Below are 13,758 nucleotides of genomic sequence, written 5' to 3'. Positions count from 1 at the left end.
GGGTAGGCTTAAGGCATTTCCAGAGGATTTCCCTTCCCTTGCAGTTTCTGCTCACACAAACTTTTCTTTTACCCACCGTTTCCAGTACTCTGGGGATTTCTCTGCTACCCTTGCCCAGCACCACAGCTGAACTGCCTGCTGCAACAAGGCCACCTGCGCCAGGCTCTGTCACTGGGGGGTGACGCGGCATGTCCTCGTGTCCTCACCCTCCCTGTGCCACGGCTGTGTCCTCCTGAGTGACCTGCAAGCTGTCCCTGCACGGCACCAGCTGCTCTCCATCATCACGTCCCTGGGGGGATGCTACCGCCGCACCCTAGAACTGGGATTGCACGCAGCTTCCAGAGTGTTAGCAGTGGGAGACAGCAAGCACATCCCTGATCCTGTGCTAAGCCTGGGCACAGCCAAATCCTCCTGGGCTTGACCAGCCTTCGTGACACCCCCACCATCCTCCCCTAAAGCAGCCACATGCCCTGCATCCTGCTGCGGGGTGTTCCCACCCCTGCTTGCACTGGGAGTTGCTCAGTGCCAGCAGGATTTATTACCTCACACACAGGATTTATCCCCTTTCCATGCCTCCCCCCACGAGCAGAGCCCGTTTTTCTTCACAGCATTGCATCACCACCACCTCCCCTCGTTAATTCCGGTTGTCCCCACGCACTCCTGACACACTTGTTTTAGTTTTTCACCCAGGTCCGTGGGAATGAACCCGCAAACAAGGCTGCAGCGAGTCCCCGCTGCAAAGGTCTCTGTGGGTGATGCTGGGGAGAACAGGGCCGACCATCCCGTTCTGATGCTCGGGAAGTCGCTCGGCCGGGGCCCAGGAGATGCCCTTCTCCAGCGGGGCGCTACCAGGATGCTCCAAGCAGGAGGTGACGTCCCAGTGGGGGGGACACGAGGAGAAGGGCTGAGACACGGAGGAGCTCTCCTGCGTGAAGCATGTTCGGGGGGAGAGAGGGGGCTGCAGGTTGACCTTCTCATCCCCTAACTCTCTCCCTGCCCACCCCTAGCTCATGGGTGCCCCCCTCCCCGCCCTCCCCTCCTCCTTCAACTCCAGCGCCGAGGAAGCCGAGCCGGAGGCAGTGCTGAGCCGGATATGCAGCGACTCCCCGCATCCCTCCTTGTGAGTATCCCTCGCTCCTCCTGATGCCTTCGGAGGAGACCGATGGGCGGACGGACGGGCAGCCAGAGGTGGAATGGTCTCTCCTTTTTGCAAAGCTAGGGTGGAGAGGAACTTCTTTCGATATCCCCTTCCCCATCCTCTGTCTTCATCCCTTCTTCCCCTCCTCCTCTCCAGCCACGATAACCTAAAGAAAAAAAAAAAAAAAGCGGGGGAAAGGGGTATTGGAAACCTGCTGGCAGGTGGAAGGAACCGGGAAATGGAATCACGTCTGGAATCCCGCAGAGACTAGGACTCAGGGAAAAAAAATCCCCCCCAAAATACCCACCCCCCTAAGGAAGGAGGGAGGGAGGGAGGGCGGAGGGGCGGGCTGCTCTGCCGCACCGGGAGACCCGCTCCGCCCGCAGCCGAGCCACCGGCTCCCATCCCGGCATGGGACGGAAAGGAGAAGGCCCCGACAGACCGACAGACACACGGGCGGGCGGGGATGGCTGCGGGGGGCTGCAGCGCGGCCGGCTGGCAACTCCCTCGCAGCCCCCCGGCGCCTCCCAAGTGTTTCTTTCTGCTTTTATTTGTCTCCTTTTTAAAGAAAAGATTATTTCCCCAGCGGTGACTGGGACGCGGGTCACGCAGGCCAGCGGGCAGCGGCGGGGGGAGGCCGTGGCAGAGGGGGAGGGAGGGAGGGATGCTGCCCGCCCTGCCCGCGCCTCTGCCCCCGCCGCGGGGCCGGGGCCGGCGGCAGCTCCGCGCCGAGGCGGCGGCGTCGTGGTCCCCGGGTGTAGCGGTGCTCCCTCCTCCCCCTCCTGCCTGCCCTACTCTCCTCCCTCTCTCCTCTGCCCACTCCCTCACTCCTCTCCCTGCTCTCTCCTCTGTCTCCCGGTCCCTCTCTCTCTCTCCTGCCTTCTCCCCACGTCTCCCCTTTCCTGCTCCTTCCCCCCTTTCTCTTCTCCCTCTGCCCCCGGCCTTTCCATCCCCTCACCCCCTTTTTTCACGGGGGGGCTTTTCGCTTTGCCAGGGCAGAGCGCGGTGACGCCGCGGCAGCCACCACGGAGAGGACACAGGACCCCCCCTTGGGCCCGCCATGCCCCTTTGAGGGGGTGGCCTGGACCCCGAGACCCCCTCAAGGCCCCCCGCAGGGCTGCTTCGCCTGCATCGCCAAGCCCCCAGCTCTCCGGCAAGCTTCGCCCGTCCTGTCTCCTTCTTCTGCCGTTTATCTCATGGAGAGCAAGAGCTGCAAAGGGGACAGCCTGCGGCCAGCGGTCCCGTGCAAGCACTCGGTGGAGAAGAAGACGATGACCAACCCCACCACCGTCATCGAAATCTACCCTGACACCACCGAGGTGAATGACTACTATCTCTGGTCCATCTTCAACTTTGTATACCTCAACTTCTGCTGCCTCGGCTTCATCGCCTTGGCCTATTCACTGAAAGTGAGTACTGAGTGCGAGGCACGGGTAAGGGGTGACCGGGCGGGGGGGAAGCGTTCGGGGGTTGTGCCTGAAGTGAAACACATCTTTACCACCCAAATGAGAGGCTGCAGACTATGGGGATGAGGATGGGAAGAGCTGAGGAGCCTGGGATGTTACTTCAGGTGGGGAAGAGGTGCTTTCACTTGTTCCAAGTACCCTCAGAGGCTCCTCTGTACCGCGGCAGCAGGGTGACAGGCAACACAGGGCTGGCTTGGCTCACGCTGCACCTGCAGGCACGCCGGCACTGGGTCCCTTATTTGGGATCCTGGCTGTCAGAGATCATCAGGATAGGACCCAGCAGCATTGCATGGTCAGGCAGGAGCAGTCAGAAGCAGTCAGCCAGGAGCAGCCATCAGCTGCCAAGTTGCAGGGGGTAAGAAGCTTACAAAGTGCAGGGCAATCCTGCCTGTTTCTCTCTTGCCCTCTCCCTAATTAAAACACCAGAGCTCGTGCCCAGCTTCCCCCACCACAAGCCCTATAAATCCCAAAACAAGCCCTGGAGACCTGCCAGCATCATGGGAATGGTGAGGAGGTGGAAGAGCGTGCAGGAGGCTTCCCACAGTGTCGGAGCTGGGGGGATACAGAGCTGTGTTGTTGGAGAGGGTGATGGTGTGGAGCACAGCCCATGATGGGAATGGGACCAGGTTATTATTCCTGATAGCTGCAGGGGAGAGCAGCCCAGCAGGGATGGTGCCTGGCAAACAGACAGCCCCTTGGCAGCTGCCAGGAGAGAGGGGCCTGGGCTGCCCTCCCCTTCCCTGCCTGCCAGATGCAAAACTAACTGAATGGATGTGCAGAGAGCCCGGGGCGGCTGGGTGGCCCGGAGAGGAGCTGGCTGATTTGTTTTGGCAGGCAGCATTTAGAGGAAGGCCAGGGTGCAGACAGGCTTCGTCACAGAAGCAGATCAATTAACCCCATACAGCTCCCGTGAGCTGGACTGTGAGCATCCAGCACTGCGAGGAGGCTCTCCCAGCACTGTCAGGGTCTCCATCAGAAAGGCTCAGAGGTCAAGTCTGTGGCCCCATGTCCTGGGCTCAACCAGCACTGGCTCTGGTGCCTGCCTCAGTTTCTCCTTCCTCAAGATGGGAGGCGAGCTCCCATCCATTGCGTGTGCAGGAGGCTTTGCTGCTGCCTGGGTGAGGCACTTAATAACTTAAATCGTGTTGGAGTGAAGCATCACCATGAGCAGGATTGACCAAAGGGCAAATCCAGTCATCAGCAGCCTAACATGAGTGGGGGGAGCAAGTCCCTTAATGCCCCCCATACCCTGATCCAGCAAGGGAAGGAAAAACTGGCTTGCTTCTTATTTTTTAAGCCTTTCCTTGTCTGTATTTGCCTTTAACCATTGACGTCTTTCCCATGGAAGAGGTTGCCATGAGTATCTGGGTGCGTGTGGTCCCTTGCTGCTGCAGCAGTGGGGGCAGGACAGCCTGAGGACAGGGCTGACCCATCCCCAGGTGACAGGACAGAGTATTGTCTGCCACCTGCAAAGTTTTTAGAGGCTGGACCCTTCCCTATCATTGACATGGGGTAGAAGGAAGGGCAAAGCCCAGAAGTAACCCAGAGCCTTGCGCTGGAACAGAGGCGTGAGCTCGGCATCTGTCTGCAAAGATCTAGAGGACATAAACTCAAGCATGAAAAAAAGAGGCAGTGGTGAGGGAGGGCAAGTGGGCAAATTTGCTCCAAATCAGAGAAAGGAGAATAGAAGATGGCTGTCAAGAACCAGCCTTGGCTTTCGGACTGAGAAGGCAGTAGCTGATGGAATGTAACCGCGGTACCCAAACAGAGGCAATGCTGAACGGGTAGAAATAACTCTGCTCTGGTTTTGGAGCTCCCCAGTGGCTGTGACTCTGTGGCAAGGGGAAAATAGAAACAAAATGTCCCTCAGAGGCAGAGGACAGAGCTAGCAAGTGGCTGAAGGGATGCCGAGTGCTCTCATGAGCTGCTGTTGGGGTGTATGGTAGAAGGCAATGCAGATGCTGGGACAGATGCAGGTCTGTCCTGGGGAAGACTGGGATGTTCAGAAGGGCAGGATCCTTTCCCACAGCTGCTGCAGGGATCTTCACAACACCCTAGCCAGGCTGGATGTTATGGTTATTTCTGCAGGAGCATGTTTTTTTCTCTTTTACCATCAATGTTTTTCCCAGAAGTTCAGAGAAAACAGGAGCAAGAAATGCCCTGAGGAGAGATATTGCTTTTAACAGACATCTTTCTGTCCTCTGCAATTAAATGTAAAGACATTTGAGCAGTAGACCTTTAAGTCCAGCCTTTCTAGGATGTCTGTGCTCTGAAGGGACTGACTAAGGTGCTACGGGAGGGAGAAGAGTGAATCTGCACCTTCCCTTCCCTGAGCCTCTTCTGGGACCGCTGACTGCAGAGCCCTCAGCCAGTGGAACACAGGTTTCCTCAAGGGCCATCAGTGCACTGGTGCCGTTAAGTGGTTCCTGGGTTACAGCTTTTACATTTCTTTTAAATTACTGAAACATCTAGCAACTTCAGGAATTATTGTTTTCATTATCAGAAATAGCATTTTCAATTCCCTGTCATAAAGGTCACTTCTGACAGATTCATACTGTTAATAAAGCAGTATCTCCTTCATGTCCCAAGTCCATGAGATGTTTCAGTACACATCTTAGCACACCCTAGTACTTCCTCTGGTTTCAGCAGCATAATGCCCACACTGGAAGAGAGATATATTCTTGGTACACTTGAATATTACTGTAAAGCTGTCTCCTTCCTCATGCCCTATTTTATTGGTTTCAGCCACATCTGGGAAAACAGGCATGTCTGCCTGGCCTTTTGCACACCAGCTACAGCCTTCTAGATTTCTTTCTGCAGGGAAATGCTTTTTCATGGTGACAGCCATTTACTAAAAAATGCCAAAACCCTCCACCCCAGCACTAAAGAATTTGTGAAGAAAGAAAGACATGAAGTCAGGTGAAGGCAGAGACTGTGACATCCAAGACAAGCACTGATGTCACAGCCAAGCACTCTGAACAGGAGTGTGGCAGCATGCTGCATCTTTATTTACCCCCATAGCAGGTCAGATCCTCAGCAAACACAGCTTGCTGGGCTGCAATGGGGTCACACAACTCATGTATCCCTCCAGGGGTCATTTCTGGCATCTCAGGCTTCTCAAGGTCAGCATCCCAGAGTGCAAGCAAGGCACTTGCATCTAATCATGCGTGCTGGATGCTGGGGGAGAAGAGATCAACAGCAAGACCAGGGAATTTAGAAACCCTAAAGTAACCCTAACCCCAGCCCCGCACAGATAAAAGTATCACTCCAGCAGCAACACTGTGGATTCAGTTGGTTTTGATCAGAAGCAAATGTTGTGGTCTGATATTCAGCAGCTCCCTCCCTTCCCCTTTCCCATCTCCAACTGGTAATGAATGATGCATCAGTGCCTGGTGGCAGGAGATCTCACTTCAGTTGTTCAGAGGTCTGTCTCTGGAGACTGTCGGGGTGAGCCAAGTCCTTCTCTGTACCCATTGTGCCATGAGGCAGTAGATCAGAGGAGCTGGGATCTGAGATGAGCCGCAGTACGGATGCCTCACTGTGGCTGTATAGAGATGAAGATGCCAAGGAGCCTTACTGGCTTTTCAAGCCTCGCCAGCAGCCCACAGCATTGCTTGCAGATTTTTCCTGCCCCTTGAGGTCATGGAACTATGCCAGGCTCTCTTGCCCACTCTCTGCCCAGCCCTTAGCACACAGCTGTGGGCACGACTGTTTGCCTTCCCCTGTTGCCACTTGTTGATCTTCCTTGTTTCAAGTGGAAGCAGACCAGCACAAATCTGCAGCTATTTATTAACCCTGAGAAGCTGCCGCACCCAACCTCTCAGGCAGGCTCTCATCCTGCTTTTCAGAAGGAGCAGTGGTTTATGGAGGTGGGTGGAATGCAGGGGTGACAGCCCCGTGATGCCAGTGCCGGTGTGGTGGAGGTACGTGGGCTGGAGAGCCCTTGAGCAATTCACAGAACAAATAAACCTGAGCATCGCCTCCAGAGCTCCTTCTGTGTAGGGACACAGAGCTCTGCATAGAAAAGGGTTTACTGACAACCAGCTGTGGACTTCCAGGCTGCCTTAAAAGCATCCTCATTAGACTCGTTATCAACAAACCATTCGTCTCCTTCTGCAAGCTGAGGCAGCACTTTTTACTAAAGCAGCAAGTTTGCTGCTCCCAAAAATGAGAGGTGCTGAGCGTCAGGGCAGAGAGAGGGAAGGTGACTGCTGGGGAAGGGAGTGGGGTGGTAGGAGCCAAGGGGAGCACTTGGAGAGGAAGCAGAAGGTAAAACCCCAGGGAAACAAAGGGCAGAGGACTGTGATAAGAGGGAGGGGAGAAAGAACCCCTCGACATTGGCCTTCTGGAGGTGTGGGAGAACACAGTGAGATGGAGAGACTGGAAGACAAGGTGAGCAGCAGGGAGGTGACAGGCAAGTTGAGATGGATGTAAAGGCCACTGCCACCTTTTCTTGGTGGGAGAGGCGAGGAGAAAGGTTTGCACGTTAGAGCACAAAAGCTGGCTGTGTTTCATGTAAGGACAGGCATGGAAGAAGAAAGAAATTGTATAGTTTGCCAACCTGGATCAGAGGTGAGCTCTGCCTTGTCCAGGGGGGAATCTCCAAAGATGCCATCACACAGTGCTTGGAGGTGCCCAGGGAAACCCCAGTCAGCAGATGTAATTATCCTCACACCCCAGTCATCTCAGTGCAAAGCAGGGCCAAAATTCCCCATCTAGTTTTAGGCAAGGTGAGAAGGGTCAAAGTGATGATGAGAGGAGCCTGTGACTAAGGAAACACCACACCTGGGTCTGGGGTGGGGGGTCAGCCTTGTGACCTTGAGGACCTGTCCCTCATCATGCTTCATCTCTCTGGCTATGGAAGGAATCATCAGGACTCCCAGAAGCTTGCGTACCAGCTGCCAGCACATTATGATGATGGTGGCCACAGGAGCATGAAAATAGGGAAAGCTGAAGCTGGGCTCTAGGAAAGACACCAGCATCTCCTTAAGGACAAAGCAGGGAAGGAGCTGAAACACTTATCTGCTCTCCAGGAGAGCTCCTCCAGAGCCTGGCTCAGTTGCCACAGTAGGATATTAAAGGGAGACATCTGGAACCATCTGGGGGTGCAAGACCGTGCAGGAGGAGGTGAGGCTGCCCTGGAGAGATGTGGGAGGCTGGAGCTGTGAGTGGTTTGTAAGGAGAAATTCCTTTTCATTGCACTTTTATGCCACAGGGGCCCTTGCACTTGTCTGGCTCTGAGAGGCTCCATTGCAATAGAAATGATTATGGGCAATCAGGGATTATTTGCATGAGGCCACTGAAGCCATTGGGATTGGCAGAAGTGTGTGGGTGGAACCAGCTGGAGGTGCACAGAGAGGAGGCAGCTGTGTGCACTTTGGTTGGAGTCAAAGGTAGCCATTGCACCATCCTTTGGACCCAAACAACAGGAAAAAGAGATGGAAGGGGCAAAAAAAGGAACTGTGAGGAAATGGTGGCACTGGGGAGAGGGCAGCCCCTCACCACAGATGCTCAGCAGCAGTAGCATGACTGGAGCAGGGCCAAAGGGAGAGCCATGGGAAAGTCAAGGAGAGGCACTGCTGAAGTGTGTCGTTGGAAAGGGCTAAAGCACCGGTCAGGGGTGTGAGCTGGTGTCAGGTGGGAGATGCTACTGGGAGAGGCTGCTGGGAGCACTGCAGAAGGCTGAGCATGGAAATTAGGGCTGTAGGGTGCCTGAGGGACAGGAGGAACAGGAGGTGACGAGTAGGAGAGAGCTCCTGGGGCCAAGAGGAACTGGCCCCACAAAGGCTTGGCTGCGGGAGGGTTGCAGAGCTCGGTTTGCCGGCCATGCCGGTCTGCTGGAGAAACCTCTGTCTGCCTGGCAAACACCACAAACGCCAGCTTGCTTGCGGCAGAGAGCACTGGGTTACCGTGGAGGAAGGGGCAAAAGGCATTTGCTCTGTGCAGGTTTTGCCTGAGGCAGCCCCACCACTGGGAAGAGAAAAGTGTGTGAGAGCTTCAAAGAGTCTTCTGGGAGCAGCAGGCAGGATTTCTGGCCTGAATCCAGAACCTCTGGGGCTTCTCACCAGCGCGTGAGGAGGTGCCAAATGCCTGGTGCTGCTGAGCCCAGGGGTTTTTGGGAGGATGTTAAACTTACTGAATAATTTCAAATGTGAGTCATCCCGGACATTCAGCTGACACAGAAAGGCATGTGGGCTCCCATGCTGCCGGCTTGCTGCCTTCCCGGAGATTATCTCCTCTGCTGAGAGCTCCAGCCAAGCATGCCCCAAAGACACATGTAGTTTGTGACTGTCCCCTCTTCTCGATCCCAGGATGCTGAGCTGAGCACTCCACAGCAGGGGAGATGGTAGATGGCCCCAGCTACAGGCTCCCAAAGCAGGGCACATCAGAGGCTGAGGACACAGCACTGTTTGATTTAATAAACGTATGAAAAAGGCTCTCATTCTTGCCTATGTGCCTGCCAGCACTGGATCCTGTGGGCCTCATGCCAACAGCAGCTTCACTAGCCACAGTTCAGAAGATCAGAGGGTGCTTGTGCAGAGAGGTCCTCATTGGCCTGATGGAGAAGAGGAACATTGCTTGAGGGTCTGAGATGAACCAGCATGGCTCAGTGGGAATGAGGGGTTCAGGAGCCCTTCCCCATGTCCAGCAGGTTGCAAAAAGCTTTCAGGACAGCCCTGTGAGTAAGCACTGCAGGAGGAAGAGAGAAATAGTCCGTAAGACGTGGTCTGAATCCATCACAGAGTCTTTTCGGAAAGCTCCAGATCGATAAAAGCCTTTTAATATTCCTCGGTCTGACTCTGGTGCTGGTTTTGCAGCCTGCCACCAACACCCAGTGTCCGGCTGGCAGTGCCCAGCGGGGCTCTCAGTGCTGGCAGCAGGGCAGGCAAAGGGCTCACAGTCCTGCTCCCCACAACCCCCACCCAAGAGCCGGCAGTGGGGCAGGCCCTGCCACACCCTGGGCAACCCCCTGGATATGGAAAATGGATAAGGGATGAAGTCTCCTTGTCCTTTTGTGCCACATCCTTGTGGCTCCAGCTGCCTGAGTCTGCTGAGCGCTGGCTGAGGGGGCAGCCTGGGGAAAGGGACATATCCTTGCTAGGAAGCCATGGAGTCTGATCCCTTCTCTGCTGGGATCATACTGCAGAGCTGCTGCTGGTGGACAGTGCCATCAGCTGCCTGGCCATGCCATCACTGCCTGCCTGGCTGTGCTGTCACTGCCCAGCTGTGCCATCTACTGCCTCATAGGACCATCTCTGCCTGCTTGTAGCACCATTGCCTGGCTGTGCCATCTGCTGCCTTGCAATGCCATCATTGCCTTACAGTGCCATGTGCTGCCTGGCTATGCCTTCTGCTGCCTGGCAGTGCCATCCACTGCCTGGTAGTGCCACATGCTGCCTGGTAATGCCACTGCTGCCTGGCAGTGTCATCTGCTGCCTTGCAGTGCCATCTGCTGCCTGGTAATGCCATCGCTAAGTTCGTCGGTAATGCCTGCTAGTGGCATCGCTGCGTAGCAGTGCCATGCACTGCCTGGCAGCCCGGAGGAGGTGGGGACAGGCCAGTGACATGGATGTGCACAATCATCACCCATTGCAGAGCTGTCCCAAGGAAAGCCCATAAAAGCCCCAGCCCGCAGGATAATGAAGGGAGCAGACTGTGGGGTCAGAATAGAAAACTGCCTGTGGCAGAGATACTACACAAGCCGCATAAGACCTGCAAGAGGAAAGGAACTCATTAACCCAGGACTGCTTAATATGCTGGAGGCTGTGTGTGCAGCTCTGGAGCTGCAGTAGGATGCTGTGCCAGGTTTCACCCGCTCAGCCCCTCAGTGCAGATGGAGGCACAGGGATGCACACCAAAACTGCAGCCAGCCTTCTCCCCTGTGGGCTGGGTGAGCTGCAGCCTGGTGCTGCAGGGCCAGGAGGCTGTGACACAGTGGGAAGTGTGTTTTAGTGCCCATGTGCCTGGAGTGCACAATGGCATCTCAGTTCCTTTGTGTACCCTCCGGATCAAAATGACACTGCCCCGCTCTGGGGACCATGGGGACCTGGTTCACCTGGTTGGTGACAACAATGGGTCACCCTTTCAGGTCTTCTCTGCTCCCAGCAATTTCCAGCCCACAGGTATTACAGTGCTTGGCTTCAGAAGCTCAACCTGTAGCAGAGACAGGGTGCAAAACTCATCTCAGGGTGTTTTATAGCACCCCAAGTGCTCAAATTCAAAGAGGCCCGGCCCAGCCCTCATCTGCTGTACAGGTAACCATGTACAGGTGCACTGGGTTTTGTGGCTGTTGCTTGGAACAAGTTATGTCTTTCATATATGTTGCAATTACTTTATTTAACTATCTTTTTGTCTCAGGTCCGGGATAAGAAACTCCTCAATGACTTAAATGGAGCAGTTGAAGATGCCAAGACAGCCCGGCTTTTTAACATCACCAGCTCAGCCCTTGCCACCTTCTGTATCATCCTTATCTTCATCTTCCTGCGATACCCTCTCACTGACTACTGAGTGAGGCCAACAGCAGCTGCCGCCGCCAAAATGCCTCTACGCCAGAAGTGTCTGCAGTTTCTTGTAGCAAGGACACACAAAACAAACCAACCACTACACCTTGATTGCCAAAAAAAAAAAAGGTTAATTAAATACATAAATAAAAGTCAAATTAGTTTATCAGCCCAGCTGAGCATACCCTTCTTGCCCTGAAATGGTATGTGAACTGCTGAAGGAAAGGGTCTCACTCTTACACATGTACAGGAAGAAATATAGAGCCAGAAATATTTATTTTATGGCCAACAAGCTGTGTGAAAAGGGGTTGCAAAGCCCGGAGCTATGCACACATAGTGGCAGACAGCTGAGCTCTGGGGAGCAGTGAGGTCCTGCAGAGCTGGAGACACATACAGTGGTGGATGGGGATCATAGCAGGGCTGGCTCACAACATATCAGGTGTGTTCAGACCACCCCACCACCCCCAGCTTGTGGGGGTTTCTTTTCCTTTTCTTCTCTTGAATTTCATCCAAACAACTCCCAACCCCCGGAGAGCTGAAGGTGTTAGGAAGTTCATGCTGGGGAGCCCCAAAGCCTCCAGAGAAACCCCAAAGTGTTAAAGGGTAGGTTTCTCCTTGGGATCTCCCAGCAGTGCTGAGAAGAAAGGCACCTTCTGGAGAACTCGCCTAAGCCACCTCTGTGGAGTGCTACTGTATTTCTGTAAACAGTCAATAAAAAGATACCTCTGATATGTGATGCTGCTGGGTTAATTCCTTCCTTAGCAGGGCTGGGCTCCTGGTCTCTATGGGCTGGCAAGAGAAAATGCAAATGCCACCAGCAGCTGCTTGGGAGAGATTTAGAGCAGGAGTGAGGGATGCTGCTGCAGGTCGGGGCCGCACGCAGCCGTGAAGGAGAGCACAGACCCAGATTTAAGAGCAGAGACCTCGGTGACTCCTTGACGGAAGATCTATGGCAAGCAGGCAAAGGCAGCTGAGCAGGCAGGACCCCCTCCCCTGCTAGGAGCAACGCTGTAGAGAGAAATAAATCGCTGCAGTCTGAACCTGCTGCTACTGCAGCACTTCCCAGGGTCATTACGAAGAGCCAGATTTCGGAGACGACGTGCGTTTGCCGCTGAATGAGGCAGGAGCTCAGAGCCCTGCCTGATAGCTGCCTGCGGCTGCCTGCGCTGCTGCAAGTCAACACACCCTGACTTGAAAACACCCATAAATGAATGGCAAGACCAGGACTAAAATACAGCCTATCAGCCCCTCTGACCCTTCATCTCATCTCATATGCCATAGCTGCCTCATCTTTTTCCAGCTGTCAGATGACCTCATGCCAAGGGACACCAATCTCTGCAGACCGGCCATGGAGCCGGGAGAGGGCATCAGGATCAACCTTTGCACCACCCTGAAAGCAAAGGTGAAGCAAGAGATGGGAAATGCAGACAGGCTGTCATGGGACACTTCATCATCTGCTGAGTGCATGGTTAAATCAGCGGGCTGTCTCTGGGCTGTGCTCAGTGAGGGATGTGCCATAGTGAGATGTGGGGACGGATCATGAAAACACTTCCCTTAAAGCCTCATGAGGTGTCACATCCTTCCTGCTCAGGTCTCCACACCTTACACCCTGTCTGGGCTTCATTTATAGGGGGAGCTATGGGCAGAAAAACCTGCAGTCCTTCCTGGTCTCCACTCACCGGAGAGCATTTCCACACCAGACCAGATCAGGGGGCTGTTTTGCAACAGTTTGGGTTGGCAGTGCACTGTATGGTGCCCTGAAAGTGTCTCAGCCATTGACATCTCTATGTTCACTCATCCAGAGGTCAATACTCTTCCCAGCCTCTCTTGGATGCTTCTTGCTACCTTCCCTGAAGCAAGACCTGAGGGATCATTGGTGTTTCCATTCTAACATATGTAGAGCTATAGGCAGTCTTTGTCCCAGGCAGAGGTAGGAGGTGGCCTGTCACAATGGCAATGCCCCCAAAGAGGGTACAGCCAAAATGACTCACATTGCAGCCACCCTGAACTGGCACCTGGTAATTGGAGCAAATTATATCCCACTGGGACAGTGCTACCTTAGGCAAGACCCAGACCAGCCATCTCAGGATCCTCTGAGGTTAGTAGAGGCACAGAGATGAGGTTGTATCCCCTTTTCCCTCCCCCTGTACCTGCACCAAGCTCACATTGGCTGTGTCCAAGGTCTTGGCTTGGTATTCTTCCCCATCACACCTCTCAAGCTTTGCAGCCCAAACACAAGCACAGCTGGATGGGCTTGGGGGATAACAGACAGGGTCACCATGTGGGCAGTGCCAGGGGTTCCAAGCTGCAGGCTTAGATCCCTGTGGGACCCGTGTCTTGGCATCTCTTGCAATAATGACTGGGTTCCTTTCATGAGATGGGACTCGTGTGAGCCACACTGCATGTGCTTTTGCACTCAGAGACCACCCCCAGCTCTATGAAATCTTGCAGGGACAATGCCACTGTCCCCATCTCCTGTGCTACACAGGAGAGAGCCGCGCTGCTTGGCATGCAGGCACGGGGCTGCTCAGATAAAGGCAGAGCTGACACAAAACTGGAAGTGACCCAAAGCCAGCCTTTTTTACATTTAACAAGTGTGACAAATGAGTTATCATCATAGCTTCCCCTGAAGGACCATCTTATCTGCAGGAAA

General features: G+C 54.5%; 1 protein-coding gene across 2 annotated transcripts; it reads left to right on the top strand.

Moving 5' to 3' along the window:
- Positions 1-877: 877 nt before the first annotated feature.
- IFITM10 (interferon induced transmembrane protein 10) lies at positions 878-11,834 on the top strand. 2 transcript variants are annotated; one of them, XM_085062837.1, is made up of 3 exons: positions 878-1,120; positions 2,133-2,547; positions 10,963-11,834. In XM_085062837.1, exons 1-3 carry the CDS (start codon positions 1,011-1,013, stop codon positions 11,110-11,112), a joined length of 675 nt encoding a protein of 224 aa, XP_084918963.1. In that variant the 5' UTR covers positions 878-1,010; the 3' UTR covers positions 11,113-11,834. The 2 variants fall into 2 exon arrangements, with proteins under 2 accessions (XP_084918963.1, XP_084918964.1); XM_085062838.1 differs by lacking the exon at positions 878-1,120 and adding an exon at positions 1,121-1,220.
- The last annotated feature ends 1,924 nt before the right edge of the window (positions 11,835-13,758 follow it).

This window comes from Lichenostomus cassidix, chromosome 5 (assembly GCF_008360975.1).
Source record: "Lichenostomus cassidix isolate B80296 chromosome 5, HeHo_3.0, whole genome shotgun sequence".
NCBI lineage: Eukaryota > Metazoa > Chordata > Aves > Passeriformes > Meliphagidae > Lichenostomus > Lichenostomus cassidix.
This window is presented reverse-complemented; position numbering and strand designations above follow the sequence as displayed.

Coding starts and splice junctions, on each gene's coding strand:
- IFITM10 (XM_085062837.1), top strand. CDS start 1,011: ATGGGTGCCCCCCTCCCCGCCCTCCCCTCCTCCTTCAACTCCAGCGCC. Junction 1,121..2,132: donor GACTCCCCGCATCCCTCCTT/GTGAGTATCCCT, acceptor TCGCTTTGCCAG/GGCAGAGCGCGGTGACGCCG. Junction 2,548..10,962: donor CCTTGGCCTATTCACTGAAA/GTGAGTACTGAG, acceptor TTTTTGTCTCAG/GTCCGGGATAAGAAACTCCT.